This window comes from Bos mutus, chromosome 12, assembly GCF_027580195.1.
Source record: "Bos mutus isolate GX-2022 chromosome 12, NWIPB_WYAK_1.1, whole genome shotgun sequence".
In the NCBI taxonomy this organism is placed as follows: domain Eukaryota; kingdom Metazoa; phylum Chordata; class Mammalia; order Artiodactyla; family Bovidae; genus Bos; species Bos mutus.
In genome coordinates this window covers 70,781,019-70,806,374 of record NC_091628.1, presented here as the reverse complement: position 1 = coordinate 70,806,374, position 25,356 = coordinate 70,781,019, and the positions used below count along the sequence as shown (strand labels likewise).

At 65.5% G+C, this 25,356-nt stretch overlaps 2 protein-coding genes across 18 annotated transcripts in view; both read left to right on the top strand.

The window, feature by feature from the left end:
• MCF2L (MCF.2 cell line derived transforming sequence like) overlaps positions 1 to 17,007 on the top strand; it is a 90,147-nt gene extending 73,140 nt beyond the window's left edge. For 8 of the 17 annotated variants that reach the window (XM_070380703.1, XM_070380702.1, XM_070380704.1 and 5 more), the window contains 18 exons: positions 219 to 292; positions 1,038 to 1,111; positions 2,343 to 2,409; positions 2,908 to 3,023; positions 4,108 to 4,177; positions 5,189 to 5,281; positions 5,428 to 5,520; positions 5,952 to 6,077; positions 6,823 to 7,044; positions 7,124 to 7,216; positions 8,076 to 8,154; positions 8,287 to 8,353; positions 9,137 to 9,255; positions 9,622 to 9,714; positions 12,937 to 13,058; positions 14,089 to 14,201; positions 14,267 to 14,370; positions 15,447 to 17,007. In XM_070380703.1, the coding sequence (XP_070236804.1) occupies positions 219 to 292; positions 1,038 to 1,111; positions 2,343 to 2,409; positions 2,908 to 3,023; positions 4,108 to 4,177; positions 5,189 to 5,281; positions 5,428 to 5,520; positions 5,952 to 6,077; positions 6,823 to 7,044; positions 7,124 to 7,216; positions 8,076 to 8,154; positions 8,287 to 8,353; positions 9,137 to 9,255; positions 9,622 to 9,714; positions 12,937 to 13,058; positions 14,089 to 14,201; positions 14,267 to 14,370; positions 15,447 to 15,532 (1,811 nt within the window). In that variant the 3' untranslated portion in view covers positions 15,533 to 17,007. Of the gene's footprint in view, positions 1 to 218; positions 293 to 1,037; positions 1,112 to 2,342; positions 2,410 to 2,907; positions 3,024 to 4,107; positions 4,178 to 5,188; positions 5,282 to 5,427; positions 5,521 to 5,951; positions 6,078 to 6,822; positions 7,045 to 7,123; positions 7,217 to 8,075; positions 8,155 to 8,286; positions 8,354 to 9,136; positions 9,256 to 9,621; positions 9,715 to 10,683; positions 11,052 to 12,936; positions 13,059 to 13,402; positions 13,504 to 14,088; positions 14,202 to 14,256; positions 14,371 to 15,446 lie in introns of those variants that run through there. The other 9 variants (XM_070380708.1, XM_070380710.1, XM_070380701.1 and 6 more) reach the window with 6 other exon arrangements.
• Positions 17,008 to 18,824: 1,817 nt separating this feature from the next.
• F7 (coagulation factor VII) lies at positions 18,825 to 24,888 on the top strand. Its single transcript, XM_005902249.3, has 8 exons — positions 18,825 to 18,894; positions 19,998 to 20,158; positions 21,940 to 21,964; positions 22,034 to 22,147; positions 22,589 to 22,729; positions 23,269 to 23,378; positions 23,642 to 23,765; positions 24,290 to 24,888. The coding sequence occupies exons 1-8, from the start codon at positions 18,825 to 18,827 to the stop codon at positions 24,886 to 24,888; spliced, it is 1,344 nt and encodes a 447-aa protein (XP_005902311.2).
• The last annotated feature ends 468 nt before the right edge of the window (positions 24,889 to 25,356 follow it).

Genomic DNA, 25,356 nt, shown 5'->3' with positions numbered 1-25,356 from the left:
GCACAGAGTTCTTCCCTGTCACTGGGAGCCGGGCCCCGCTGCGAATGGCGAGCCCATGGGGCTCCCGGCCCGTCTCCCACTGCCTCCTTCATGTTCCTGTGCTTCCCTCCTCGACTCTGGGCTGCTCTCGGCATTTGCTCGGTATCCCTGCACACGCGTTCCATCTCTAGGCCGAGAGATGCGAGGTCGCTCCCCTCCTTCTCTCCTTCCTAAACCAGGCATCCGGAGGGGTTCTGAGAACCACAGTTCCGAGGGCAGTGCACTCCGGAGAGGGCCCTACAGGAGGGCCAAGGTGAGCCCGGGTCGTGGCCCCACCCCTACTCCGCGGCACCGCCCCTCACTCCTCTGTCCCCGCCTCCACTCCTCAGCCCCACACACCTTGGCCACGCCCCTCGCCCCGCCCCGGCCCTCACTCCCTTGCCTCCCCCCGCCCTCTGCCCTCCAGGCTCTCATGCCCCGCCCCCTCACTCCCGGCCCTGCCTTGCTCCCTCACTCCTCAACCCTGCCCCCTCACCTCCCGGCCCCGCCCCCACTCTCCAGCCTCCCCCCGCCCTCTCCCCTCCAGGTCCTCCTGCCCCGCCCCCTAGCTCTCTGCCTGGCTCCCTCACTCCCCAGCCCCGCCCCTCTCCCTGCCATTCTCCCTTATTCCTCAGCCCCGCCCCCTAGCTCTCCCGCCCTCTCTCCTCCAGGCCTTCCTGACCCCGCCCCTCACTCCCCGCCCCCACTGCCCCGCCCTCTCCCCTCCTGGTCCTCCTGCCCCACCTCCTCACTCTCCCTGCCGCTCCCTCACTCCCCAGCCCCGCCCTCTCCCCGCCTTGCCCTCCTGACCCCGCGCCCCTCTGCCCCCAGCCCCGCCCCCTCACTACCCGGCCCTACCCCAACTTCCCCGCCTTCTCTGGGCCCTCTCCCCTCCTGCTCCACCCTCGGGACCTCCTGTCCTCCCCAGAGGGACCAGGAGGTCAGGCTCTGGAGCCGGGCCTTAGGCCTCACCTTCTGTCTCTGAAAGTGCGCTGCTTGGCCGGCTTCTCTCTTCGCAGAGTGAGGTGAGCGAGGGCCGGCAGGGCCGTGGCGGCTCCACGGGGGACGAGGAGAGCCTGGCCGTCCTGCGGAGGTGGGTGGCTGCCTCCCTGGCCACTCCGAGGGGGAGCGCAGCCCACCGGGATCTCAGCCCCCACCCCGCCCCCCGAGAGGGTCTGCACGCCGAGGAGCAGAGGTGGCCGGACCCCCGCCCCCGGGAGGAGCAGCTCAGAGCAGAGCTGACCTCGAGGGTCACTTGGCGGGTGCTGGTGTCCCTCTGCGTGCTCCTCAGGAAGGCCACGTTTGCCCCCACCCGGCTGGCGGCCCTGGGGCTTGAAGCAGGGACATTCTCCCTCCCTGAGCCCAGGAGACATGACTCGGGGGCACGGCCCTGACTCTCAGGCCACATGTGCAGGGCCAGCCTTGGACCCGCCCCCGCCAGCCCTGCCCACAGCCTTTCCTGACTCCGGCTCCACTGGATGCTGGGCGTCACTCGTCTTTCTTGGCTCCCCTCACCGTCTCTTCCTGCACCCCTCCACTCTGTGGAGGGTCTGCTCGGCCCACAGCCCCCCTCGCCCGACACACTGCCCCCCCTGCCAGGATAGCACCTGTATAGACATGCCCTTGGCCACCAAACTCTGGACTTCACAGGAAGGCCCTGCCCATGTCCCTACTCTAGTGGTGGTCACTCTCCCACAGACCCCCCCCCCCTGCCCCTGGGACTGCTCTCGGCCCTCCTGTCTACTCAGAGAAACTGCCCAGGCTCCACGCTGCCCTCCATCCACGGGGACAGCCTCCTCGCCAGTCCACACTACGCTCTGCCCCCGCGGCCAGGGAGCCCGAGCCTTTTCTCCACGCCCCTCGCCGCCCTGTGTGGAGGATGGGCACTTAGAACCGCACAGGGCCTGGCGACGGGCTAGCCGTCATCTGCTTATGGTCCCAACCCAAGCTCTGTTTTCGGCTTAAAAATGGGAATCTTGGTCATAGGCAGTTAAAAGGTGATCCTGGTCCACAAAGCGAGGTCTGGCCTGCCCGTTTGCCAGCCCGTGCCCTCCTGGGCGTCCCTAACCTGACAGCACATAGCAGGGCCCCAGAGGTCACACAGGCCCACTTCTTGTGGGAGGCTGGGGGGGCCGTGGAGCAGGGTCCTCTCCTGGAGGGGTCTGGGCAGGGGACTTGGAACTGTGGCCTGGGAGTGGGGAGGCCTGGGGGTCGGGGACTTGGAACTGTGCGTGGTCTGGGAGTCGGGGCTCCTTTGGAGGTGGCCCGTGGTAGCTGGGAGGCAGTGGGAAGCAGCTCGTGCATGAGAGCACGCCCGCCCACAGGCACGTGATGAAGGAGCTTCTGGACACAGAGCGGGTCTACGTGGAGGAGCTGCTGTGCGTCCTGGAGGTGAGGGTGGTCTCGTCCTACAACAGCCCTGCTGAGCCAGCCAGGAGCTGGAAACCCGTCAGCTGTCCATTCTCGGGACCAGGGCATGTGGACGCAGGCACAGCTGCACTGGGATGTGTTTGCAGGAAGAGGGAGAGGCTATTCCCTAGGGATGGCGGAGGGCCTTCTGGGTGCGGGGACTCTCTGCCCCAGGGTCTGGGCTGTGGTCACGAGGGTGCGGGCACAGAGATAATCCGCCAGAACGCAAGTGTAAGCTTTGTCCCCTTCGTAGGAGATGTGCCTGAGTTTAGAAAGGTTGAAAGGTGAAGAAATGGATGGAGGCCCCCCCCACACACACACAAAAATAAGTAACTGATGCTGCTTGTAACTCATATTTCTGCGCTTGTGTTTCCGGAATGAGTTCGAGTAGATTTGATTCCTAAATCTGAGCAGCATTACTTCCCCACTTGGTGGTGTCGTGGAGCCCGCCTCCGGCGCTGACCGCTCCCCCCTCCGCAGGGCTACGCCGCGGAGATGGACAACCCGTTAATGACTCATCTCATCTCCACTGGCCTTCAGAACAAGAAGGACATCCTGTTTGGAAACATGGAAGAAATTTACCACTTTCATAACAGGTTGGGCCTTCCCTTGGGTGGCTGGAGGCCCTGCCTGCCGGAGCTTTGCTGGGGGAGAGCCTTTCCTCCTGTCAAGGGGTTAAGCAGATAGGCAGCAGGCTCAGACGGGACGAGCCCAGGGTAGACCCCGAGCGGCAGGGAGCTACAAAGGGGCCGCGCGCCCATAGGGCCAAGCCCGTTCCCATAAGGGATGGGCACAGCGCACTCTCCTTTCTGCCCATCCCCGCTTCGTGGGAGGGCCAATGGCCTCTGTGTGGCTTTGGGGAGACGTGGGCAGTCCTTCTGGGGCCGCTCACCCTCAGCGGTCTCAGGGGCTCGTGGGAAGTTGAATAGTGATGCAGAGGGAATCAGATGGGGGCAGAAGCCTGTGGTCCTGAGGAAGGTTGCCGTGCACGGGTCCCTCCAGCATGCCCGGGGACAGGCCCGTGGCTGTGGGATCAGCCCCATCTCCCTGGATGCCGGGGGCACTGGGACTTCTGTCTGACCACATGCTTTTGCCCCTGTCCGTAGCCTCCATCACCTGCAGCTTGTAAAGGAAGCAGCGGGTTTCAGGTGCACCTCCCTGAGAGGTTAGGGTAAGCAGGGGGCCTGGGCTGTCCCATCGTTCCGCATCCCAGGCCCTGGCTCACAGCCGCCCTCTGTGCCAGGATTTACCCGATAGACGCATGGAAGTTGGAAGCCCAGACAAAAACTCAGCCCAGGCTCAGGGTCAGCACCATAGGGTGGAGGTTCCTGAGGGCAGGACCCTTGAATCTGCAGAAAACCCACTGAGCACTTGGGGCTGCTGGGCCTCAAGAGGCCCCATCTGCTGCTACGGCCCCTTGGTCTGTGTCCATGTTCTCCAGAAACAAGGCGTCCCCACGGGGCCACGGCTGCGTGTCCCTGAGCGTTCGGTGCAGTCAGGACCCTGGGAGGGACAGGCGTGGGCTGCAGGCCCTGAAGTCAGACGGCGCGTGCCTGCTTACGGTCTCAGGCACCGTCCAGAGTTGGGATAGGCGTTTGGAAAAGAACATCTAATACTTGGTGACGCTGCCGTCATATTCTGGCTATGTTCACGTGACCTGGCACACACTTCCTCATCTAGGATATTCCTGAGGGAGCTGGAGAACTACACGGACTGCCCGGAGCTGGTTGGCAGGTGCTTTCTGGAGCGGGTGCGTGCTTCTCAAACGTGTCCTTCTGCAGGCCTGACACCTTGAAGTTGCTCCCTAAAGCCACAGTGGCTTTAAGTTCTGTCACGGTCCCCATCTGGCCAACCGAGATTACAAGGACAGATGTTTCCAGTTTGGCTGAGATGCCGTGATGCTTTTCGTTAGGGCCGGAAGAGCACAGTTTCCCTAAAGCCCAGTAACTAGCTCAAAAAAGAGAGACCTAGGACCCCAGCTTTGAGAGCCGGCAGAATCGCAGGGCATCGGAGTTGTGGGCGCGAGTGCGGCGTGCTGACTGTCCTTGCGGCGTTAGTTCCCTGCTGGTCCCTAGCACACCAGCTGACCCTGGGTGGTCATGCGTGCTCTGAGGTATCAGTCACAGATGCAGGACCAGCAGTGGGCTGGGGGCCGTGCACAGGCTCTGGGAGCAGGAGGATGGGATGCAGGATGCTGTCCCTGGTGACCCTGACCCAGCAGCACGCAGGCGCAGGCAGGAGCCGGCGCCGGGGCAGAAGAGGCAGAGGAGCCCTGTTTGTGCTGCTCTCAGTCTGGCGCACCTCCCGGTGCTGAGACCTGGGGTGGGGAGTGTCACCAGCATCGGCCCCCCCGGGGACCGAGGGGCAGTGCAGGTGCTCAGGCCGCGCCCCCGACCTGTGGAACGCGGGCCTCAGTGGGGGCGGCAGTTACCGTTCATCAGCCCGCCGGCGTCCTGACCCCCATGCACGTGCAGCTGAGTCCTTCACAAAGTCTGTGTTGGTCCTGTGTCTATTTGTCTGTTCCCTGAGACCAAAGACGGCCACACGGACCGAATGTTTCTAAGAGAGGCGCCAGGACTAGGGCAGCCCTGAGATGGAGCTTCTGGGCTGCTGTCACCTGGCTGACCGGCCACAGCCGTGGTATCTGAGACAGAGAGGGGGCGAGTTGGGCTGGCCCAGGGAACCGGGAGTCCCCTCCCAGAGGGCTGAGACTCGGAGGTGGGCTCCGGGCCCCCCGTGATGCGGCCCCGCTCCCCGGCAGATGGAGGAGTTCCAGATCTACGAGAAGTACTGTCAGAACAAGCCGCGCTCCGAGAGCCTGTGGAGACAGTGCTCCGACTGCCCTTTCTTCCAGGTGTGTCCCGGCCGTGCCGCCTGTCCTCACGCCGAGCTTGGGGCGAGGGCGGCAGCCGTCTTAAGGAGGTTGTGGTGGGATGGTCCTCCACAGGCTGGCGCTCCAAGGGAGGGTGACAGCGGTCTAAGGGGGTGTGGTGGGTGCAGGAGTGCCAGAAGAAGCTGGACCACAAGCTGAGCCTGGACTCCTACCTGCTGAAGCCAGTCCAGAGGATCACCAAGTACCAGCTGCTGCTGAAGGTGAGAGGCCGGGCATCCCCTGGAGCCCCTCCGCCCCCCGCCTGGCCTGATGCCCCCTCCCCGGAGCCTGGCTCTGGTCTGGCCACCCTCCCAGCCGCATACCACACAGTGGCAGTCGCCCCAGCCCATCCCTGAGCTCCGTGGTCTCTGGACACTTTCCTCCCATGTCTGCGGGGCCCTGGCTCCCCACACGCCTTTGTGAGAGCCTCCCGTGCACTGCCTATCATCAGGGGCCGGGGTCGGGGACACAGGCAGGCAAGACCATCCCCCAACCCTGCATCTAGGCGGGGGGTGAGTGCCCCAGGGCACATTGGTCTTCCCCCACCAGTGACAACCGCACAGGAGCCACACCCTTGTCCCAGGGCGTCCCAGCCGCTCCCCCAGGGGTGGGGCTCAGAGTCCAGACGGGCAGTGACCCCCCCCCCCACCAGGAGATGCTTAAATACAGCAAGAGCTGCGAGGGGGCGGAGGACCTGCAGGAGGCCCTGAGCTCCATCCTGGGCATCCTCAAGGCCGTGAACGACTCCATGCACCTGATCGCCATCACCGGCTACGAGGTGAGGCTCCGCCCACCCTGCCAGCCCGGGGCGGGGCCTGAGGGGCCCATCACGGGCGGGGGGCGGCCTGCACGCACGTCACCCAGAATCCCGTGCGCGCCGCCCTGCTGGCGGGAGCCCAGGACGTTCCCACCCCAGGGCGCGTCTCAGCCGGCCGGGCTCGGGCACCACCCCTCCTGGCCCTCCCCTTCTCGCCCAGGCAGCGCCTGACAGCGGGATGCCGCCCCTCCACCCGCCGCGCGCTCAGGCCGTTCCCTGGTTCCTCTCCGCTTTGTAAATCCCTCCAGCACTCGCCCTCTCTTTGCTTTTCCCTTTAATCACCTTTCTTTTTGGAGCAGTTCTGGGTTCATGGCGAAATGTAAGGGAGCACACAGGCCTCCCCACGCCCCGGGTGCACATCGGCCCCCACAGCGCCCCCTCCCGTCGCAGTCGGCGCCCGTCACAGCCGACAGGTCCCCGCTGACCCTTCACCCAGGGTCCACAGCGCACGTCGGGGTCACGCTCTGGGTTTGGACAAGTGGGTGACCAGCGTCCCCCATGATAGCGTCCCACAGAGCAGTTCCCTGCCCCAAACATCCCCTGTTCGTCCCCGCGACCCCTGACCTTCCCAGTACCCTTGACTCTCCCCAGTGGTGGCGGTTGGGCCCCACGGGCCACAGCCGGCTCCCAGACAGGCCTTCTGCTTGGCTGCGTCCGAGGCCTCAGGCCCACGCTGGCGTTCATCGGGCCTCCTTCCGCCCCTCAGGGGAACCTGAGTGACCTGGGGAGGCTGCTCATGCAGGGCTCCTTCAGCGTGTGGACCGACCACAAGAGGGGCCACGCCAAGGTGAAGGACCTGGCCCGCTTCAAGCCCATGCAGCGCCACCTGTTCCTGCACGAGAAGGCCGTGCTCTTCTGTAAGCGGCGGGAGGAGAACGGCGAGGGCTACGAGAAGGCGCCCTCCTACAGCTACAAGCAGTCCCTGAACGTGAGCGCCCCGGGCTGGGCACCTGCCTTCCGGGGAGGGCACCCCGCCGGAGGCCCACCCACCTGCTCTGCCCTCACAGATGACGGCCGTCGGCATCACGGAGAACGTGAAAGGAGACGCCAAGAAGTTCGAGATCTGGTACAACGCCCGGGAGGAGGTGTACATCATCCAGGTGGGCCCCGGGGTCTGCCTGGCCCGTGCGGGTGCCCCTGAGCAGTTTTGGCTGAGGGCCGCCGTCTAGGACCTTCTGAGGTTTTATCTCCCAGAGGCCAGCCCACACTCCTGCCCCGTTTGTGTGGGGCTGCCCTGGGCTGTCGGTGACGGAGCCGAGCCCTGACGGGGAGCAGGGACCCTGCAGGGCAGAGGGGCTCTGGAGGCAGGGCAGCAGGTTCCTGAGTGCTGGGACGGCGGGGCGATGCGGGCGGCCCGTGCCGCACGTGCACACTGGCACACGCGTACGCGGCTTTCGTGTGGGGAGCGTGTCCTCACCTCGCCGTGGGGGTGGGAGATGGTGGAGCTCTCGGGGCGTCCACGTGTCTGACAGAGACCCCGAGAGAGCAGCTCAGCCCGGGAGGCGCCTCGCCACGTTGCCCGCCACAGCTCTGACACGCTTGGTGGTCTGGGCCCTGGCGACCCTGGGGGATGTGGCCCCAGGGCAGCGAGGAGGCCCTGGCGACCTGGTCACAGCTCACAACACACCAGCCGGCTCGGCCAGCCAAGGGCCCGCAGAGCTGCAGCGGGAGTGGCCTCAGCCAGCGCCCGGCTCTGCACCAGCCTGGGATACTCAGAGTCCAGCGCCTACCAGCACAGCCAGTGGTCAGCGCACCCTCTTCTGAGGGTTCCCGCTGAGTCAGAGTCAGAGCCGCAGGGTGCGGGCCCGGCAGCCAGCGCACCCTCGCCCCAGGGCTCCTTCCTGCACCCCCAGTGCAGCACTGTCCCCCGGTTCCCACGGGTCCCGGGCACCTGCAGAGGGATACACTGGCACACGTCACGGTGGGCACGCACTCACCCCTGGTCTGCTCTGGGCACAGGCACCCACTCCTGAAATCAAGGCCGCCTGGGTGAGCGAGATCCGGAAGGTGCTGACCAGCCAGCTGCAGGCGTGCAGAGGTGAGGGCCTGTTCCCTGCCCCCCGGGCGTGTTTGGTCCCTCGGAGCAGCCCCAACCCTTGGCCCTCCAGGCTCCTGGAGGGGAGGGCACGCGGCCCCAGATCCTGACTGCACCGGGCCCCTCTCCCCACAGAGGCCAGCCAGCACCGCGCCCTCGAGCAGTCCCAGAGCCTGCCCCTGCCCACACCAGCTGGCACCAGGTGAGGCCCGCCGCGTGCAGGGTTCCCAGTGGGAGCCAGCCAACCCGCGCCACCATGTCTCCTGGTCCCCAAGCCCACCGCCCAGGGCCCGGGGGTGTGTCCCGGGCTCACACGCTGCTGGTCAGTCCCAGCAGGTCAGCGTCAAGGCCTGTGCCTCTGGCCCCAGCCTCAGGCAGAGGCCAGTCCCTGTGTTCCTGTTTTCTCCTGGGGAGGGCGTAGAAATCCCATCACGATCAGCGCGCAGTGGGTGGCTGTCCCAAGAGCAGCCCAGCACCCATGTGTCAGAGTTGGCAGTGCCCCAGGTGGCCAGATCCTAGGAGCACACTGGCTCACAGCTGTGGGGCCCACGGCTCACGGGCAGACAGGGACGAGGAGACTCATTTCACACTGGCCTCGTTACGTGTCTTCTGCCCTCATTTTTCTTCTGTTGCTTTATCCATCCACTATTTATTCTTTTACTGTTTTTTATGTAAGCCACGTCTAATCATCTGTGGAGTAGGATATAGTCTAAATAAATAAATCACAGAACAATAGCTTTAAAGGAGAAAGGTTACCCTGTGGGAGAAAAAAACAACAAGACCGCCTCTTGTTTAGCAGCTGTGGAGGTGGTGTCCCCCCTGGCTACACCCAGAGTCTGGAGGCGCATGGCCACGGCCCCGCAGTGGGAGACATGTGGCCCGAGCGCTGGGGAGGAGCTCAGGGTCATCCCCTCCCCACCCTCGGGGGCCTGTGAATGCTAACGGCAATGTTCTTTTCCTTTTTCCACGCATCTGACGTCATTAGTCCCTTGAAAGCGAGCACAAGAAACATAAAAAAGTTAGAAGAAAGAAAAACGGACCCACTGAGCCTGGAGGGATACGGGGGGCCGACACCACAGCAGAGGGCCCCCGAGAAGGGCAAAGGTGGGTGCTGGGCTGAGCCCGGAGCGCCGGGCCACCCAGGAAGGGCGAAGGTGGGTGCTGGGCTGAGCCCGGAGCGCCAGGCCCCCCGAGAAGGGCGAGGTGGGTGCTGGGCTGAGCCCGGAGTGCCAGGCCCCCCGGGAAGGGCGAAGGTGGGTGCTGGGCTGAGCCCCGAGTTCTGGGTCCCCTGAGAAGGGCGAAGGTGGGTGCTGGGCTGAGCCCAGAGCACCAGGACAGTTGTGGGTGCCCACAGCAGGCGGGTCGTATGCACACCCCGTGGCCCCGGGCAGGTCCGTGTCAAGCGTGGGGCCTGGGGGGGACCTGGGTGTGACCGCCCAGCACCCCCTGCACCACCCTCTCTCCCCGCAGATGACGCGGTCACTAGCTCTACCTCAGAAAGCTCTGCCCTTTCTAAAAAGCGCTTCACCCTGCAGAGCTTTGCTGCCCTCAAAGCCCAGAAAGGTAAAGGCGCCCGCCAGCCCACGGCCTCGGGGCAGCTCGCACCCTGGTTGTGTCTCATCACCCGCGGTGCCATGTTCATCCGCGTGGACCGTCTCGGGAGGGCATCTGCCTCCTTCATCACCAGGGAGCATCTTCCACCCCGTCGCTCTCTGTCCCCAACGCTGGTGTGTCTGTCATCTGTGCGGCCAGAGCTCTTTTCGGGGCCTTTTCTTCGGGAAGGAGGAGGCCCACGCTTCTGATGGAGGCCCGTCTTGGGGGCCCGAGTGTCCTTTGCCTGCCTTCTGGCCCAGCTCCTCCCGCGAGCCCATCCTCTCCCGCCGTTCCCTGTCAGGCCCCCGCCTGCCAGAGAGCAAGGCTTTCACTTCCCTCTGGACTGTTTGAACGCACAGGCAGGTTCAGAGTGTCCCAAGGGGGGTTTCAAAGCCCACTGGGGCGCCCAGGCAGCGGATATACGCGAGAAGCATGCCCAGAAGCTGCAGGAGGGTCGTTAGAGGGCTCCCCGCCAGACACCAAAGACTGGAGCTCTTTTTATGGGCCCCAAAAATTGGAGCTTTTTTTTTTTTTCCAATTTACAAAATCATTTTAAATTGGCTTCAAACAAACAAACGAAAAGGTGGACACATCCTGGTCCTCACGTTCGCCGGGTTTGCAGAGCATGTGCCCGGTGCGTGCTGCACGCGGGGCCCAGGACACAGACACCACGACGCCGACGCCGCGTCATCTGCAGCCCTTCCCGCCCTCCCACGGGGCTCCCCGTGCACCCCTGGGTCCCTCCGCCCGCGCACTCGGCTCGGAGTCCCCGGAAGGTGCACCCCTGGGTCCCTCCACCTGCGAGTTCGGCTCGGAGTCCCCAGAAGGCAGCTCTGGCCGCGGGTCTCATTGCAGCTCGTGATCCATGTCACTGCCCATGTGCTCAGCTTCTGCGCCTCATGCTCTCCTGTTCTGTCTCTGCCTCTCGCCCCTCTGCAGCTTCTCCCACCAGTCCTGACAAAAAAGCTAAGCGACACCAAGTAAAGAGCGACCCCACGCCTTTTGGGTTACGAGGTAGAGTGGCTCACCTTCTGGACAAGGCCTGACACCTGCCTCCCCATCCGATTAGGGACCCTGTCTCACCCTCACCTGTCATCTGAGCTGCCCGGCCAAGTAGGTCCCTCCCAGCCAGGGGCAGAGTCGGTGTTTTGTTCCAAACCTGACGCCCCCACGACAGCCCTGGTGACGTCTGGCTTCTGGCTGCCGGGCCTCAGGCTGGGCATGCCCAGCGCCGCAGAGCTGACCGCCGAGTGCCAGGCAGTGGCTGGGGACGCTGGCCGGCGTCTGGGACGGGCAGGGCTGTCTCCGCAGAGGCTGTGGGGCTGCGGGGCTCTGTGCCCCAGGCCCGATCTGCCTTGCTGTTGGTCCTCACACTTCTGGGGACAACAGCCGGTGGAGCCTCCTACTGCGAGTTTCCTGGGGGCTCCCGCTGTGCAGACGCACGGGTCGGCTCTGCAGTGAAGCTCAGGTCTTGGCCTCTGTCGCCCCTGCGGCCCAGGAGACCCCAAGACCCCCGGCCCAGGTTGAGAGTCTGAGGTTCCCAGAGAGGATTCCACTGTGTGATTCATCCTGCGTTTCCCAGACAGCGTGGCGGTCCCTCGGGTGTGGCTGGACCCTACCCCGTGCTCAGACCACTCAGGGTGACCGGGCCCTCCCTAGCCTCCAAGGACAGTCTGTGCCCCAGGGACCCGGGCCACGCCCTCGCACGACCCAGGCAGGCCAGCCTGAGGCCAGCCCTGCACACTCAGCCCTGTGGAGCCCCAGGCTGGGGAAAGGAGCCGCCTCCCGCAGGGCTCCTGGGAGAGGCTGCTGTGGGCCCTTTGGGTTCCTGCTTAAGACCAGGGGTGTCCGAGGCACCTCCCTGCTCTGCCGACTCTCCTGGTCCAGGGCCCCTGCCCCGTGCAGCTCAGACGCTTTGCACGGCCTCTGAGCCCAGCAGTGTCAGCTCTGAGCTTCCCCGCTTACCTATGAGACAGTGAGGTGACCTCACATCCACAGAGGGGTGTTAGAGCCTGGAGCAAGCCCAGCGCGGCCAGCCCCCTCCCCTCCTGCCCTCTCCCCCTCCCCCTCTCTCCGTCTCCTCCCCCTTCTTCCCCTCCACCCCTCCTTCCCTCCCCCTCCCCTCCCCTTCCCCTCCCCCTCCTCTCTCTTCCTCTCCCCTCACCCTCTCTCCTTTGCCTCCCCCCTGCTCCCCCTCCTCCCCTCTCCTCCTCCCCTTCCCCCTCTCTCCTTCCCCTCCCGCTGCTCCCCCTCCTCCCCTGTGGTGAGTCACTTCAGTCCACATGAGGGCACAGTGAGGTCTCTTGGCTTCCACCCTTGCCATCACCAAGTATCTGCTTCCTGGAGCTCCATCAGCCCCTCTTTCTCCAGTGTCAATACCAGTGGCTGTTTTACAGGGACAACAGGTGACCAGACTCACGGTCACCTTGGTCCGATGTCCTCCTCCAAGCCCCCAGCTCCTACACGGCCTTGGGCCCAGCATTTCCCCCTTACTCCCGCCAGTGTGGACACAGGGACCACCTCGCCTGGCACAGAGGGTCCCTCAGAGGCCTCGGGCAGCCGGGCGTGACCGAAGGGCAGTGCCCATCCTTGTGGGCCAGCCGGGTTTACGGGCGCCCGCGTCCTGGGGCCAGTGCTCTGCGCAGCAGCAGCGTCATCGTCTGCCCACACTGTCCCCCGTCACACTCCTGCTTCCGTTTGGCCAGGAGCCCCTGTCAGTGCTGGGCGGGGTGAGCAGACATTTGTGGCCAGCTGCCTGGCGCCAGGGCCCCTGGTGACCAAGCCCAGCGCCCCCCTGCACTTCTTGCGCTGGGCGACTGTGGACGTGCCCCAGCGGGCAGGGAGGGGGGTCTGTGGCTGTAAACTCGCAGTTCCTGCTCCCCACACGGCCCCCGTGGGGCCATGGGTCATGCTCACGGTGGCTGCCCTTGGGGATGCAGGGCAGTGGAAGCACTCGCCGAGGAGCGTTCGCGTGGTTTATAAAGCCCGAAGAAGCGTCGTCCAGTGGCCTCCCAGCCACTCCCTCGCCCTCCCTAGCCGGGGTGCTCTCAGCCCAGCCCCGGCAAGGAGCCCTCCTCCTGGCCGCTGCCCGCCGTGCGGTGAGGGGTGCTGTGCTTGCCAGTGGTCACAGAAAGGGCCTTCCCTTGGCAGCAGATCATGAGGGGATCCTCACCAGAGCCTGTTCCTCTCTAGGCTGGAGCAAAACGTCCCACCCATCAGAGACGCCTGAGGACAACGATGGCTGGTCCAGCACCGAGGAGCCCGTCAACTCCTCGGACGCGGAGGAGGAGGGCAGAGCGGGCCCCGGGAAGCTGGTAACCTGGGCTCTCACCTGGCCGGTGCTCCCCGCTGCACCCTTAGGGGCCCGGGGCCCCAGGGCCATGGGAGGGTCTTCCTGTGCCTGCCCTCTGTTAGTTCACATCAGCCTGGCCCACAGCGCACACCTGCCCGCTCTGCCCTGTAGGGGAGCTTTGCTAACGCTGCACGTCTCCACCCCAGCGTTTAAGAGAATTGCGTTGTCCGAGGTGCAAACTTGCCTTCGAGACAAAGTTCTGCTTTCGCATGAGCCCCGAGGGAAGCATAAGCCGTCAGAGTCAGGACACACAGCAGTTACTCGCTGCCGCTGGCTGCTGCCCTGGTTCATACCAGCTGTTTGCAGCACACAGAGCACCCCAGAGAAGGACGGGGCAGACACGCGTAGGTGGGGGAAAGCAGGCGCGTCTCAGGGGGCCCGGCGGCCCTTCCCGAGGAGGCCTAAGAGTGAGTGGAGCCGGCCAGGACCCCAGGGGTCAGCGGGGGAACCTCAGTGGGCAGGCAAGCCTGGGGGGGTGCCTCCTGCTCTCGGGGTGGCCAGAGGGTGGGAGGTGCTGTCCCGGGCCAGGGCGGGGCTGGGCGGGGTGTCCAGGGAGGACGATGTTGGCCCCCCGTGAGGATGAGGGGCCTCGGCCCAGTTCTGCCCGCTCCCATGCCAGGCGGTGCGACCCCTGCACAGCTCGGTCACACGAGGCTGGAGCCCCCGCGCTCCCGCAGAACAGCCTCCCCCTCGAGTCCGCGCTGCTTGGTAACTCTGTCCACAGAGGTGCTGAGCACCTGGTGTGTGAGGCGCTGGCCGCCGGGCTCTGAAGGCAGACGGGGGACAGGAGCCCCCTCTCACGGGTGAAAGACGAGCCCCCGGCCAAACTCGTTCTGTGCCCGCAGGTGTGGCCCAGGCAGGGGGCAGCAGGGCCACGGTGGCGGGCGCACGGGCCCGGAGGGGCAGGGCAGGCCGGGGGCTCTCAGGGGTCTGTGCGAGGCCTCTCCAGCTGCGGGCTACGGTGCATGGGGTGCCCTGCCGTGCCTCCCCAGGTCCCCGGGAGGTACACCGTCACCAGGCTGGACGAGAAGGGGGTCTCCGACGTGCTGGCCCTGAGAAGCGGGGACGAGGTGGAGCTCGTGCAGGAGGGAGATGAGGGCCTCTGGTAAGACCCCCGCCCCACGTGCCCCTCGCCTGCGCCTGGCCGCGCCCTCACCCAGCCCCTTGCAGGTGCGTGCGGAACCTGAGCTCCGGCGTCGAGGGCTGGGTGCCCGCCCGCAGCCTGTCCACTCTCCTCTGCCAGGGTGGCCCCGTGGGGTGCCTGAGCAGCCCAGGTGAGCCCTGTGCCCCACCCCACCCCCTGTGAGCGCCCCCACCCCCGTCAGCGCCCCCCAGCCCCATGAGTGCCCCCCACCCCCGTGAGCGCCCCCCGACCCCCATGGGCGCCCCCCACCCCCGTGAGCGCCCCCCAGCCCCATGAGCACCCCCTACCCCCGTGAGCACCCCCCCGACCCCCATGGGTGCCCCCGACCCCTGTGAGCGCCCCCCGGCCCCTGTGAGCACCCCCCACCCCTGTGAGCACCCCCCCGACCCCCGTGGGCACCCCCGACCCCTGTGAGCACCCCCCAGCCCCATGAGCACCCCCACCCTTGTGAGCACCCCAGACCCCCGTGGGCCCCCCCATCCCCATGAGCGTCCCCCATCCCGTGGCGCCCCACCCCCGTGGCGCCCCCACCCCGTGGCGCCCCCACCCGTGGCGCCCCCACCCCGTGGCGCCCCTCACCCCGTGGCGCCCCCACCCCTTGAGCCCCTCACCCGTGGCGCCCCCAGCCCCGTGGCGCCCCCCCCCCGTGGCGCCCCTCACCCCCGTGGCGCCCCCCCCCGTGGCGCCCCCCAGCCCGTGGCGCCCCCACCCCCATGAGCACCCCCACCCCGTGGCGCCCCCACCCCCCGTGAGCACCCCTCACCCCGTGGCGCCCCAGCCCGTGAGCACCCCTCACCCCCGTGAGTGCCCCCAGCCCCGTGAATGCTTCCCCACTCCCGTGAGTGCCCCCCCCGTGAATGCTTCCTCACTCCGTGGCGCCCCAGCCCGTGGCCCCCACCCCCGTGAGCACCCCTCACCCCCGTGGCGCCCCCCAGCCCGTGAGCACCCCTCACCCCCGTGAGCGCCCCCAGCCCCGTGAATGCTTCCCCACTCCCGTGAGTGCCCGCAGCCCCGTGAATGCTTCCCCACTCCCGTGAGTGCCCGCAGCCCCGTGAATGCTTCCCCACTCCCGTGAGTGCCCCCAGCCCCGTGAATGCTTCCCCACCCCCGTGAGCGCCCAGGTGAGGCCTGCGGTGACGGCAGGCAGCTGGGGGCCAGCGAGTCTGCCCGCGCAGCCCGCTGCAGCCCTCGCCTGCTTGCCCTCAGAGTCCAGTGCGGGTTCCGCGGTGCTGAGCCCCTCGTCCAGCTGCAGTGAGAGCTGCACGGCCGCCCTCGCTGACCTGCAGGGGTAGCACCACGGCCACCCTGCCCGCAGCGCCAGGAGCTGGCCTCTGCTGGGGCCACCTGCCCACCGAGCTGTGCCCGGAACCCAGCGCCGCCGCAGCCCCCGAGGACGGGGCGCCTTCCCAGGCGCAGAGCGGAGTGCAGCACCGGATCCCCTAGGAAGGGGCAGACCGACCGAGCTGATGGACAGACCTCCAGGGGAAGGGCCCCAGCCGCGATTGTGGCCGCTGCCTCTGTTTCCACGTCTCTGCCTCTGGCGGCAGGAGCGTGCATCCTGTGGAGCTGCGTCCCGAGAAGCGCCCGAGGGCCTGGCTGAAGGCTGGGGATGGGGGTGGGGATAGATGGTCTTTTACACATTTTTTTTAAGCAGGGATTAATCCTACGGCCATTTTTTGTGGTACTTGGGCCTCTGATCTTTACCAGGAATCACTGTGTTTACATGAAGTGACAATTTGATACTGTATTTGATATAGAACTATTTTTGTTACCGGGGTTCACAGGGCACTGGGTGACCTGGGGGCTCCCGGGGACTCGACGGCGCCCTCTGAGGCCACCTGCTCCCAGGTGCGAGGGGGCCCCGGAGAATCGGGCAGAGTCGCTACAGACCGGCGGCGCAAAACCAAGGAGATTCCTTCATCTGTGTAGGTTAATTTTCAAAAGAACATGTAAACTGTAAGAGGTTAACTTTCTTTTCTACAGAAAAATGAGGGGACTCCTGATTTTTTAACACTCTTCACTGACTTAGGGTATTTTTATTGTTTTTACGCGTAAAGATGCCGTTTTGGCAGGTGTCACCCGAACCGACGCCGGGCCCGGGAAGCCCTGCGCTCGGCCGCCCCCGCCCCGGGTCCCGCGTGGCCGTGCCGTGAGCACGGGAGCAGAATTTATTTTATTCCACTCGAGGCAGAACTGGAAAGAAAACTCTTCTGTTCTACTGTTTTTGTGTGTGTTTCAGAAACAGATCCTGTTGTCTGGAAGTGCTTCTGTGTCTGGTTGGGGCAGACGTTTCTGTGTGTGCGTGTGCGTGTGCGTGCGTGTGCGTGTGTGTGTGTGTGTGTGTGTGCGCGCACGCGCCCAGCGCGGCCGTGTGTCTATAGCCTCCAGGCTGCTGGCAGGGGGTCACTGTACGGCCCGAGCCCCAGGCCACTGCAGCCCCGCCGCGGCCCCGGTCGGCAGGCGGGTCAGGCCTCTCTGAACCGTGTAGTGGGCGGCGGGCAAGGTCTGCAGCTCTTTCTGGAAGCATGTAAGTTATTTGGAAAACGATGAGTCACGTAATTTACTTAATATATTGACTGTTCAGACACCGTTCCTGCCGTCCCTGCCTGGGATTGGCCCCGTTTCTGTGACCTCTTCCTCATGAAGGCACTTTAAAACTTCGCGTTTCAGCCACTGTTTTTTTTTTTTAACCTTCTGATGTAAATGAAGTTTAAAAGTCAGAATTCTTTATTGTATGGATGGAGTTTGAAATAAATATCGGCAACTCTTGCAGTCTGCCTTCATCTGTAGAGGGTCAGGGCCTGAAACTGGGCGGTGATGCTAGGGCTGCCCTCACTGGGGGGGCCGCCCTCACTGGAGTGCCCCCAGACTCCAACGCGAGTGAGCAGGCCCCCAGGCTCTTCACAATGGCCGCCTTTCTCCCCACTGGACGCCAGCGCCTGTGCCCCCTCGCCCTCCTCAGGGGCAGGACAAGGTGAGGCCTGCCCCTGCTCGGCCACTGGTCACTGAGAAGACCTGGCTGCCAGGAGAAAGGGTGCAACGCCAGGGGGAGCACAGGCTCCTCAAAGCCAAGTCGCCCTGGGCTGCCGTGTCCCCTCCACCCCCGGGGGCATCCCCCAGACTTCAGCGCCTCTGCCCCTCGCATTCACTTGATGCCTGCTGACACCCGTGCCCGCAGGGCATCTGTCTGTGGAAACCGGCTCAGCAGGGATGCTTGGAGAAGCCATAGAAGGAGCCTTGTCCCTGCTGGTCCTGTGCTCAGGATGCCGCACGTGTGGCTCCAAACACAGGCTCAGCTCAGCTCTGCTCAAGTGAAACCAGGGGCTCCGGGCAGAGAGCAGCCCCTAAAATACCCCTCTATCCGGAACACCAGAAGGCCGCCTGCTTAGAGACGGGGTCACTGCGGGTGCAGCAGGTTGAGATGGGGTCACTGTAGGAGCAGCAGGTTGAGATGGGGTCACAGTGTCTCCTGTCCAATGACTGGTGTCCTTAGAAGAAGCAGGAGATTCACACACACACAGGGCAGCGGAGGCAGAAACTGCTCAGTGTGGCCAGGCCCAAAGGCCACTGGTGCCTCGGGAGCTGGAAGAGGTGAGAAGGACCCTCCCCAGAGCCTCAGAGGGAGCACAGCCCTCCGACACCGGCACCCAGACCTGGGACAGGCTAGATCCTGTGGCTGGGAGCCGCTGGGTGCGGGGCTGTGTGGGCAGCTAGAAGGGCACACAAGGAGTCCAGTGACTGCAAGGCACTTGGCCTGAGAAGGTTGTGGCCAGGGAGGAGGAAGCTGGCATGCTGGCCACTCATGGCGGGGGTGGCGGGGGCCCTTCTGGAGCCTTCACAGGACACAGGACGCCCCCAGCTCTCAGCAGGCCTCGCCAGCCCCCCTGCCCCGTGAGGAGAGCGAGGCTCAGAGGGGTGAGCCCCTCTAAAGCTGGAGAAGACAGAGCCAGGACCCCCAGGGGGCTGAGCCCAGAACGGCGACACCTGCCTCACGTGTCCCCGTGGGGCTCGGAGTCCCCCCAAACTCCTCCACAAATTCCACTACACCTGGGTCCTGAGCAACCGATAGTTACTGATAGTGACGAGCAGAGAGTCCAGAGGCCATCAGTCTTCCTCTTGGGGAGGGAGCGCCCGGGACCTGCAGGGACAGCTGGGCCCCATCACCCCTGCACAGAGGAAGGCACAGGGCAGGTACCCACCGTTTATAGGAAAGGGGGGCCTCCCAAGGAGGCTGGACACCCGAGGGAGCCCCACAGGGAGACTGCCAGCCCAGTGGCCCCGGGCATCCCGATTTCGTCCTGAAAGTCCGGGGTCCTGAGAAACCCGCCCGTGCCCAGCAGCCAGGGCAGCTGGTCACCCCCACCTGCAGCCCAGGGGCAGGAGGGCCCAAGGGACTAGCCAGGGGCCGAGACGCCCGGCCAGCCCTCATCCGCAGGCCCAGGGCCAGGACTGCAGCGCGGTTTCGGGAGGCCAGCCCCCTCCCCCACGGCCTCCAGCTCTGGGAGAACTTTGCCCGCCCTCCGCCACCCCCCCTCCCCTCCCCGGCCCAGAAAGTCAACAGACTGAGCAACCTAGGATCTGGCCATGCTGTCCCAGGCCTGGGCTCTGGCCCTCCTCTGCTTTCTGCTCAGCCTGTGGGGGTCCCTGCCGGCAGGTAAGTGGGGGAAGTTCCCCATTAACCCCATGGAAGGCCAGCCGCCCCGAAAGCTGGCCTGCGTGGTGGGCACTCCCATCTGCTGGGAGCCTGGCTGGGGGGTCCTCTCTGACTTGCCTGCCTTTCAAAAGATGAGCGGAGCTCCTGGAGCACAGGCCACGGGAGTCCCCTCCCAGACGTCTGGGGGCAGGCTCCCTGGCCACAGCGAGCCCTCGCCTGCCTCCACCACCCACCCCCCAGGCCCAGACGCGGGCTCAGAGGTGACCTGTCTCCCGCTCTGCTCTCAGCCCCTCGCAAGTGGACCCCCACCCCAAGGGACAGGGCACAGACGCTGCACCTTGATGCTCGGCCACTGCGGCGGTGAACATGACCCCCAACTGTGGACGTGGAGAGGCCTGAGTGGGAACACGGGCGGGCGGCTCTGTGAGCGGTCACCACCGTGATTCCCCAGCCCCAAGGGGTGGCCAAGGCAGAAGCCAGGCGCCGACACTGTCCCCTGAAACCCGTCCACGTCTGCCCCGGGGCCCATGCCGGCCGCGGGGGCCCTGCCCGCCGTCCTGCTCCAGTGCCGTGGCACCCGGGTCCTTCCTGTTTAACCGTCTTTTTTCACCTGGCATTGCTGGGCTGGGTCATTAGTGTTGCCAGTGACGTGTCTTCAGCTCTCCCAGCGGCCTGGTGTCTGTGGGGCTCAGAGCATCTCCTTAGGATAAACTGGAAGTGAAGGGACCCGGTCAAGGGCATGGACATGTTATAATTTAACAAACACATCGCCCTCTCCTCGCATATGAAGCTTATGCAGTGTTGCCCATTGGCAGCTGTGAGGAACTCTCCTGCTACAAACCAGCGGCCCGTGGGTGGGAGGCCTGTGATCCCATCACCGGGGTGGTGGCAGGGGTTCTGTGATCCCATCACCGGGGTGGGGTCAGGGGTTCTGTGATCCCATCACCGGGGTGGGGGACAGGGGTTCTGTGGTCCCATCACCGGGGTGGGGGGCAGGGGGCCTGTGGTCCCATCACCGGGGTGGGGGGCAGGGTAGTGGGGAGGTGCTGTTACAGGTTGGGGGACGGTGCCGGCGCCCCCGCATCTCACAGCATGCCCCCCAGTCTTCCTGCCCCAGGAGCAGGCCCTCAGCATCCTGCATCGGCCTCGGCGTGCCAACGGGTTCCTGGAGGAGCTGCTGCCGGGCTCGCTGGAGCGGGAGTGCAGGGAGGAGCTCTGCTCCTTCGAGGAAGCCCACGAGATCTTCCGCAACGAGGAGAGGACGGTGAGCTCGCCCGGTGCACTGGGGGCAGCCGGTGGGCTCTGGGCGCCGGGGGCTGGGGTCTCCCCATGCTGAGACCCCCTGCACACACCCTCCTCATCCAGAAGCACAGTTTCCTGTGCCCCCATCCCCCCAAGGATGGCCCCCTGACCCCGTAAGCCGTCCAGGCCCCGGGCAGGGCCGCCTGTCCAGCAGCCCTCAGAGACCCATCGGAGCCATCAGAGACCCTGGCCAGGGCCGCCTCAGGGATGCTCGAGTGAGGAGGGCACACCTAGGGAGCCTGTTCCTCCCCCAGCGGGGCGGAGCAGGCAGAGCGGGCCTCCCCTCCCGTCCACAAGCAAAGAGATGCCCGCTGAAATCGTCTCCTTCCAGGGGGCTGAGGATCAGGAGGCCAGGAGACAGGACCCTCTCTCCCCGCACACTCGAGGGACACCCCACACAGGACACACATCTGACACGCGTGGGACACACATCTGTCATGGGACACGAATCACACACACAGGACACACATCTCACACGCATAGAACACGTGCCTGGCACGGGACACACATCACATACACAGGACACATGTCTCACATGCACGGGACACACACCTGACACGGGACACACATCACACACATAGAACACACGTCTCACACGCATAGAACACGTGCCTGGCACGGGACACACATCACATACACAGGACACATGTCTCACGTGCATAGAACACACATCTGACACAGGACATGCATCACACACAGGACACACGTCTCACGCACACAGGACACACATCTCACACGCATAGAACACATGCCTGGCACAGACACACATCACACACAGGATGCATGTCTCACACGCATAGGACACACACCTGGCATAGCACACACTCCGCACTCGCAGGCAGGGCTCACACGACCCTTCCCAGGCGTGCTGAGGATGGTCACCCCTTGAGTCTGTGTGTGTGTTAGTTGCTCATTCGTGTCCAACCCTTTGTGACCCCATGGACTATGGCCCGCCAGGCTCCTCTGTCCATGGGGTTTCTCCAGGCAAGAACACCGGAGTGGGTTGCCATGCCTTCCTCCAGGGATCATCCCCCAGGGACTGAACCAGCGTCTCTTACATCCCCTGCATTGGCGGGCAGCTTCTTTACCACTAGCGCCACCTGCGAAGCCCTCGGGGAGCATGCTGTGCTGTGCTGAGTTGCTCAGTCATGTCTGACTCTCTGTGACCCCATGCATTGTAGCCACCAGGCTCCCCTGTCCATGATTCTCAGGCAAGAGTGCTGGAGTGGGTTGTGGTTTTCAGAACCTTCCAGCCGTTTTCACCTTGTTTTATTCTCACAGTAACACTGAGTTGTTTCTCACTGGCCTAAAGATCCCTGGGGAGTCACTGTTACTGACGAGGCCCCTGAAACTGGCAGGGCACTCGTGCGTGTCTTTTCCACATTCTCCTCGGTCAGCGGGTGTCTGGACGGTCAGCACAGCATCGGGAGCAGCCCCGGAGGCTCGGGGAGCGTGGGGTCTCGTCCGTGTTCACAGCTCCATGGCAGGGCTGGTGCTAAAGCCTGGGGTTGGGACTTGGGAGAGGACATTCGGACCTCTGTGGCCTTAGCAATGGGAGGGGCGGGTATTAGAGAAAAAACTCGCTTCCCTAGATGAACCCACCTGTCTCCATAGAGCGGTGTGGCTTCCAGAGCCCACAGGGAGGGCTGGTCAGAAGCCCCAGCCGCCTGGCGCCTCCCCCGCAGGGACGTGAACGCTTGCCCTGGCGCCCACATCTCACGCGGCTTCCTCTTGCTCCCTCAGAGGCAGTTCTGGGTTTCCTACAATGGTGAGTAGGTGACTCCGACCCCATTTGCCGCCAGCCCCCGTCAGCCTTGTAACAGCGACTCGCCCGCAGACGGGGACCAGTGCGCCTCCAGCCCCTGCCAGAACGGGGGCTCCTGTGAGGACCAGCTCCAGTCCTACATCTGCTTCTGCCCCGACGGCTTCGAGGGCCGGAACTGTGAGACCGGTGAGGAGCGGGGCCGGGAGGCTGCCGACTCACCAGGCGGGAGGGGCCTCGGCACCCTCGCAGGCTTCCACCCGGGCGTCTTGGGTGCGGGGTTCTGCGTGCTGGCCCGCTGGACGCCCTGTCCGCTTCTGGGCTCTGGGTGCGGGGCAAGGCTGGGGAAGCCACTCATCTCTGTCAGCTCCCCTGCTCCTTGGCATGGGGGTCCCACAGCCCCAGTGGCCAATGTGCTCAGACCCAGGACCCCCAGGCCCGGTCTCACCCTCCTGGGTCGTCTGCGGGGTGTCCCCTGAGCCGGGACCCCCAGGCCCGGTCTCACCCTCCTGGATTGTCTGCGGGGTGTCCCCTTCCTCCGCCCAGACCTGGCCCCTGGCCCAGGGAGGGGCAGCCACCGGGCTTCCTGCCCTGACCAGGGGCCGTGTCAGCTGTGCCCTGTGTCCGCAGACAAGCAGAGCCAGCTGATCTGCGCCAACGACAATGGTGGCTGTGAGCAGTACTGTGGGGCCGACCTGGGGGCCGGGCGCTTCTGCTGGTGCCATGAGGGCTACGCGCTCCAGGCAGACGGGGTGTCCTGCGCGCCCACAGGTGAGGACCTGGGCCGAGTGCTTCCACTCCCGCTGAGCGCCACCGCCCTGCTGTGTGTCCTCTGTAGCCAAAAGGTGGGCCCCGGGGGAGCATCCCTGAGCCTCACCAGGGCGAGGGGGTGCTCTGGGGGAGGGAGGAGGCATCCTCGCCAGCCCTGGTCTCCCGAGGATCATGCGAGCGGCCTCGTCCAGGAGCCCAGAGAGAGCGGCCCCCTCAAACGCTGTCCCCTCTGGCCTGGGGCTTTCCCGGAGGCGGGTGGGAACCAAGAGCAGGGGTGGAGAGTGGCCAGGCTGCCTGAGACGCTGCTCACCCCGCGCAGCACGTCCCGGGCCCTTTGGTGGCGTCAGGCTGCCTGTATCCACCCCCGGATACACCAGCAGGACCCAGGCCCACGGGCCCTGCCGCCCGGCCCCAGCAGCTCCCCCAGGGCCCCCGAAACCCCGGCCAAGAGCGGGCGCAGCCGCCAACACGGGGCACTCACTGGTGCAGCCGCACAGCCTCCACCTCACCCACGTCCTGCTGACTTCTGTCCCACACAGTGGAGTATCCGTGCGGGAAAATACCTGTTCTGGAAAAAAGAAATGGCAGCAAGCCCCAAGGGCGAATTGTGGGGGGCCACGTCTGCCCCAAAGGGGAATGCCCCTGGCAGGTGAGGCTGCAGGCCTGAGGGAGGGAGGGCAGGGTCGCCCAGCAGGTGAACCTCCAGGACCGCTGGGTTGGGCCTGGCTGACGCTCTGCCAGAGCAGAGGACCCCAGCCCGGCATTTCCACGCTCTGGCCGGGGCCCACTCGCTCCCTGTCCCCTTACCTGGACGGACGCAGAGCCTCCGGCAGCCCCTACACGGGTGCAGGGAGGGGAGCCCCAGGTGGCCGTGACCATGACGTCATCCCCGCTGTGTGCCACGCCCACCAGGCCATGCTGAAGCTGAACGGGGCGCTGCTGTGCGGGGGCACCCTGGTCGGCCCGGCCTGGGTGGTCTCCGCCGCCCACTGCTTCGAAAGGCTCCGGAGCAGGGGGAACCTGACGGCTGTGCTGGGTAGGTGGTGCGGGCGCCCCCCGACCCCGCAGAGCAGGCCCTCAGAGGAGAGTCTCGGGGCCAAGATTCCGGGCTTCCAACCACTGCTCCCACGAGCAGCGGCGACTTTCCCAGAGAGAGACGCATGCAGGCAGCGTGTGAGCAGGCCCCACACCCCAGGGCCCCTGTGCCCACCCCCCGCAGCCTCTCCTGCCCACACGCAGCCCCGGGTGATTCCGCTCCCACCAGGAGCCCCACAGGGGTGCCCTCCCCAGGTGCTCTGCCCGGCGGGCTTACCGGATGACTGGGGCCCCAGGGGGCAGGGGAACTGAGGCACCCCTCCTCATGCACCATGCTGCCCACCCAAACCCCACTCACACCTCCAGCAACTCTGAGTCTGGATTCGCCCCAACTCTCCTGCCGGCAGCCCCGGGAGGATGCCCACCCACCCTGGGGGGCGGAACGTGTGCCCCTCGCTCCCAGGAAAGGAGCCTGTGGTCCGTGTGGCGAGGGGGGCAACAGCAGATGGTCCTGGTACTCTGCAGGCGAGCACGACCTCAGCCGCGTGGAGGGCCCAGAGCAGGAGCGGCGGGTGGCGCAGATCATTGTCCCCAAGCAGTACGTGCCGGGCAAGACGGACCACGACGTGGCCCTGCTGCAGCTGGCTCAGCCCGTGGCCCTGGGTGACCACGTGGCACCCCTCTGTCTGCCCGACCCGGACTTCGCGGACCAGACGCTGGCCTTCGTGCGCTTCTCAGCCGTCAGCGGCTGGGGCCAGCTCCTGGAGCGCGGGGTCACCGCCCGCAAGCTCATGGTGGTGCTGGTGCCCCGGCTGCTAACCCAGGACTGCCTGCAGCAGTCGCGCCAGAGGCCTGGCGGGCCTGTGGTCACGGACAACATGTTCTGCGCTGGCTATAGCGACGGCAGCAAGGATGCCTGCAAGGGGGACAGCGGGGGCCCGCACGCCACACGCTTCCGGGGCACCTGGTTCCTGACCGGCGTCGTCAGCTGGGGCGAGGGCTGCGCGGCAGCCGGCCACTTTGGGATCTACACACGGGTCTCCCGCTACACGGCCTGGCTGCGGCAGCTGATGGGCCACCCGCCGTCCAGGCAGGGCTTCTTCCAGGTCCCGCTGCTGCCCTAGCCCCTGCCCTGCAAATAAAGCCGCTGAGCGTGCCTGGCGCCCAGGCGCCAAAGGCGGAGATTCTCCTGTGGTTCCGGGGCAGGGAAGCGGGGGGAGGGAAACAGAAATGGAGACTGGGAGATGGAGAGACACAGAGAGGGAGGGAGAGATGGAGGGCGGGAGAGAGAAAGACCCAGAGTCAGAGACAGACGAGGAGGGTGGCAAAGGGGCCCTGGAGGCGCAGGAGGCATTGGAAGTGCCTGGACCGAACCGGAGGCCACACACGTGGGCAGCACAGGGCCGGTGCCGTCCTCGCTGTGACCTGCGCCACTTCCAGTCTGGCTTGTCACTCACCCTAGCGTTGTGTCTTCATTCTGGGTAAATGTGAGCACCCCCCACTCCCCATGGTGATCGGCCTTCCACGTCCCTCTGAATGTGCGGCACAAGCAGCCTCGCATGCTGCATGCCTGCCCCTCCCCTGCCCCCTGC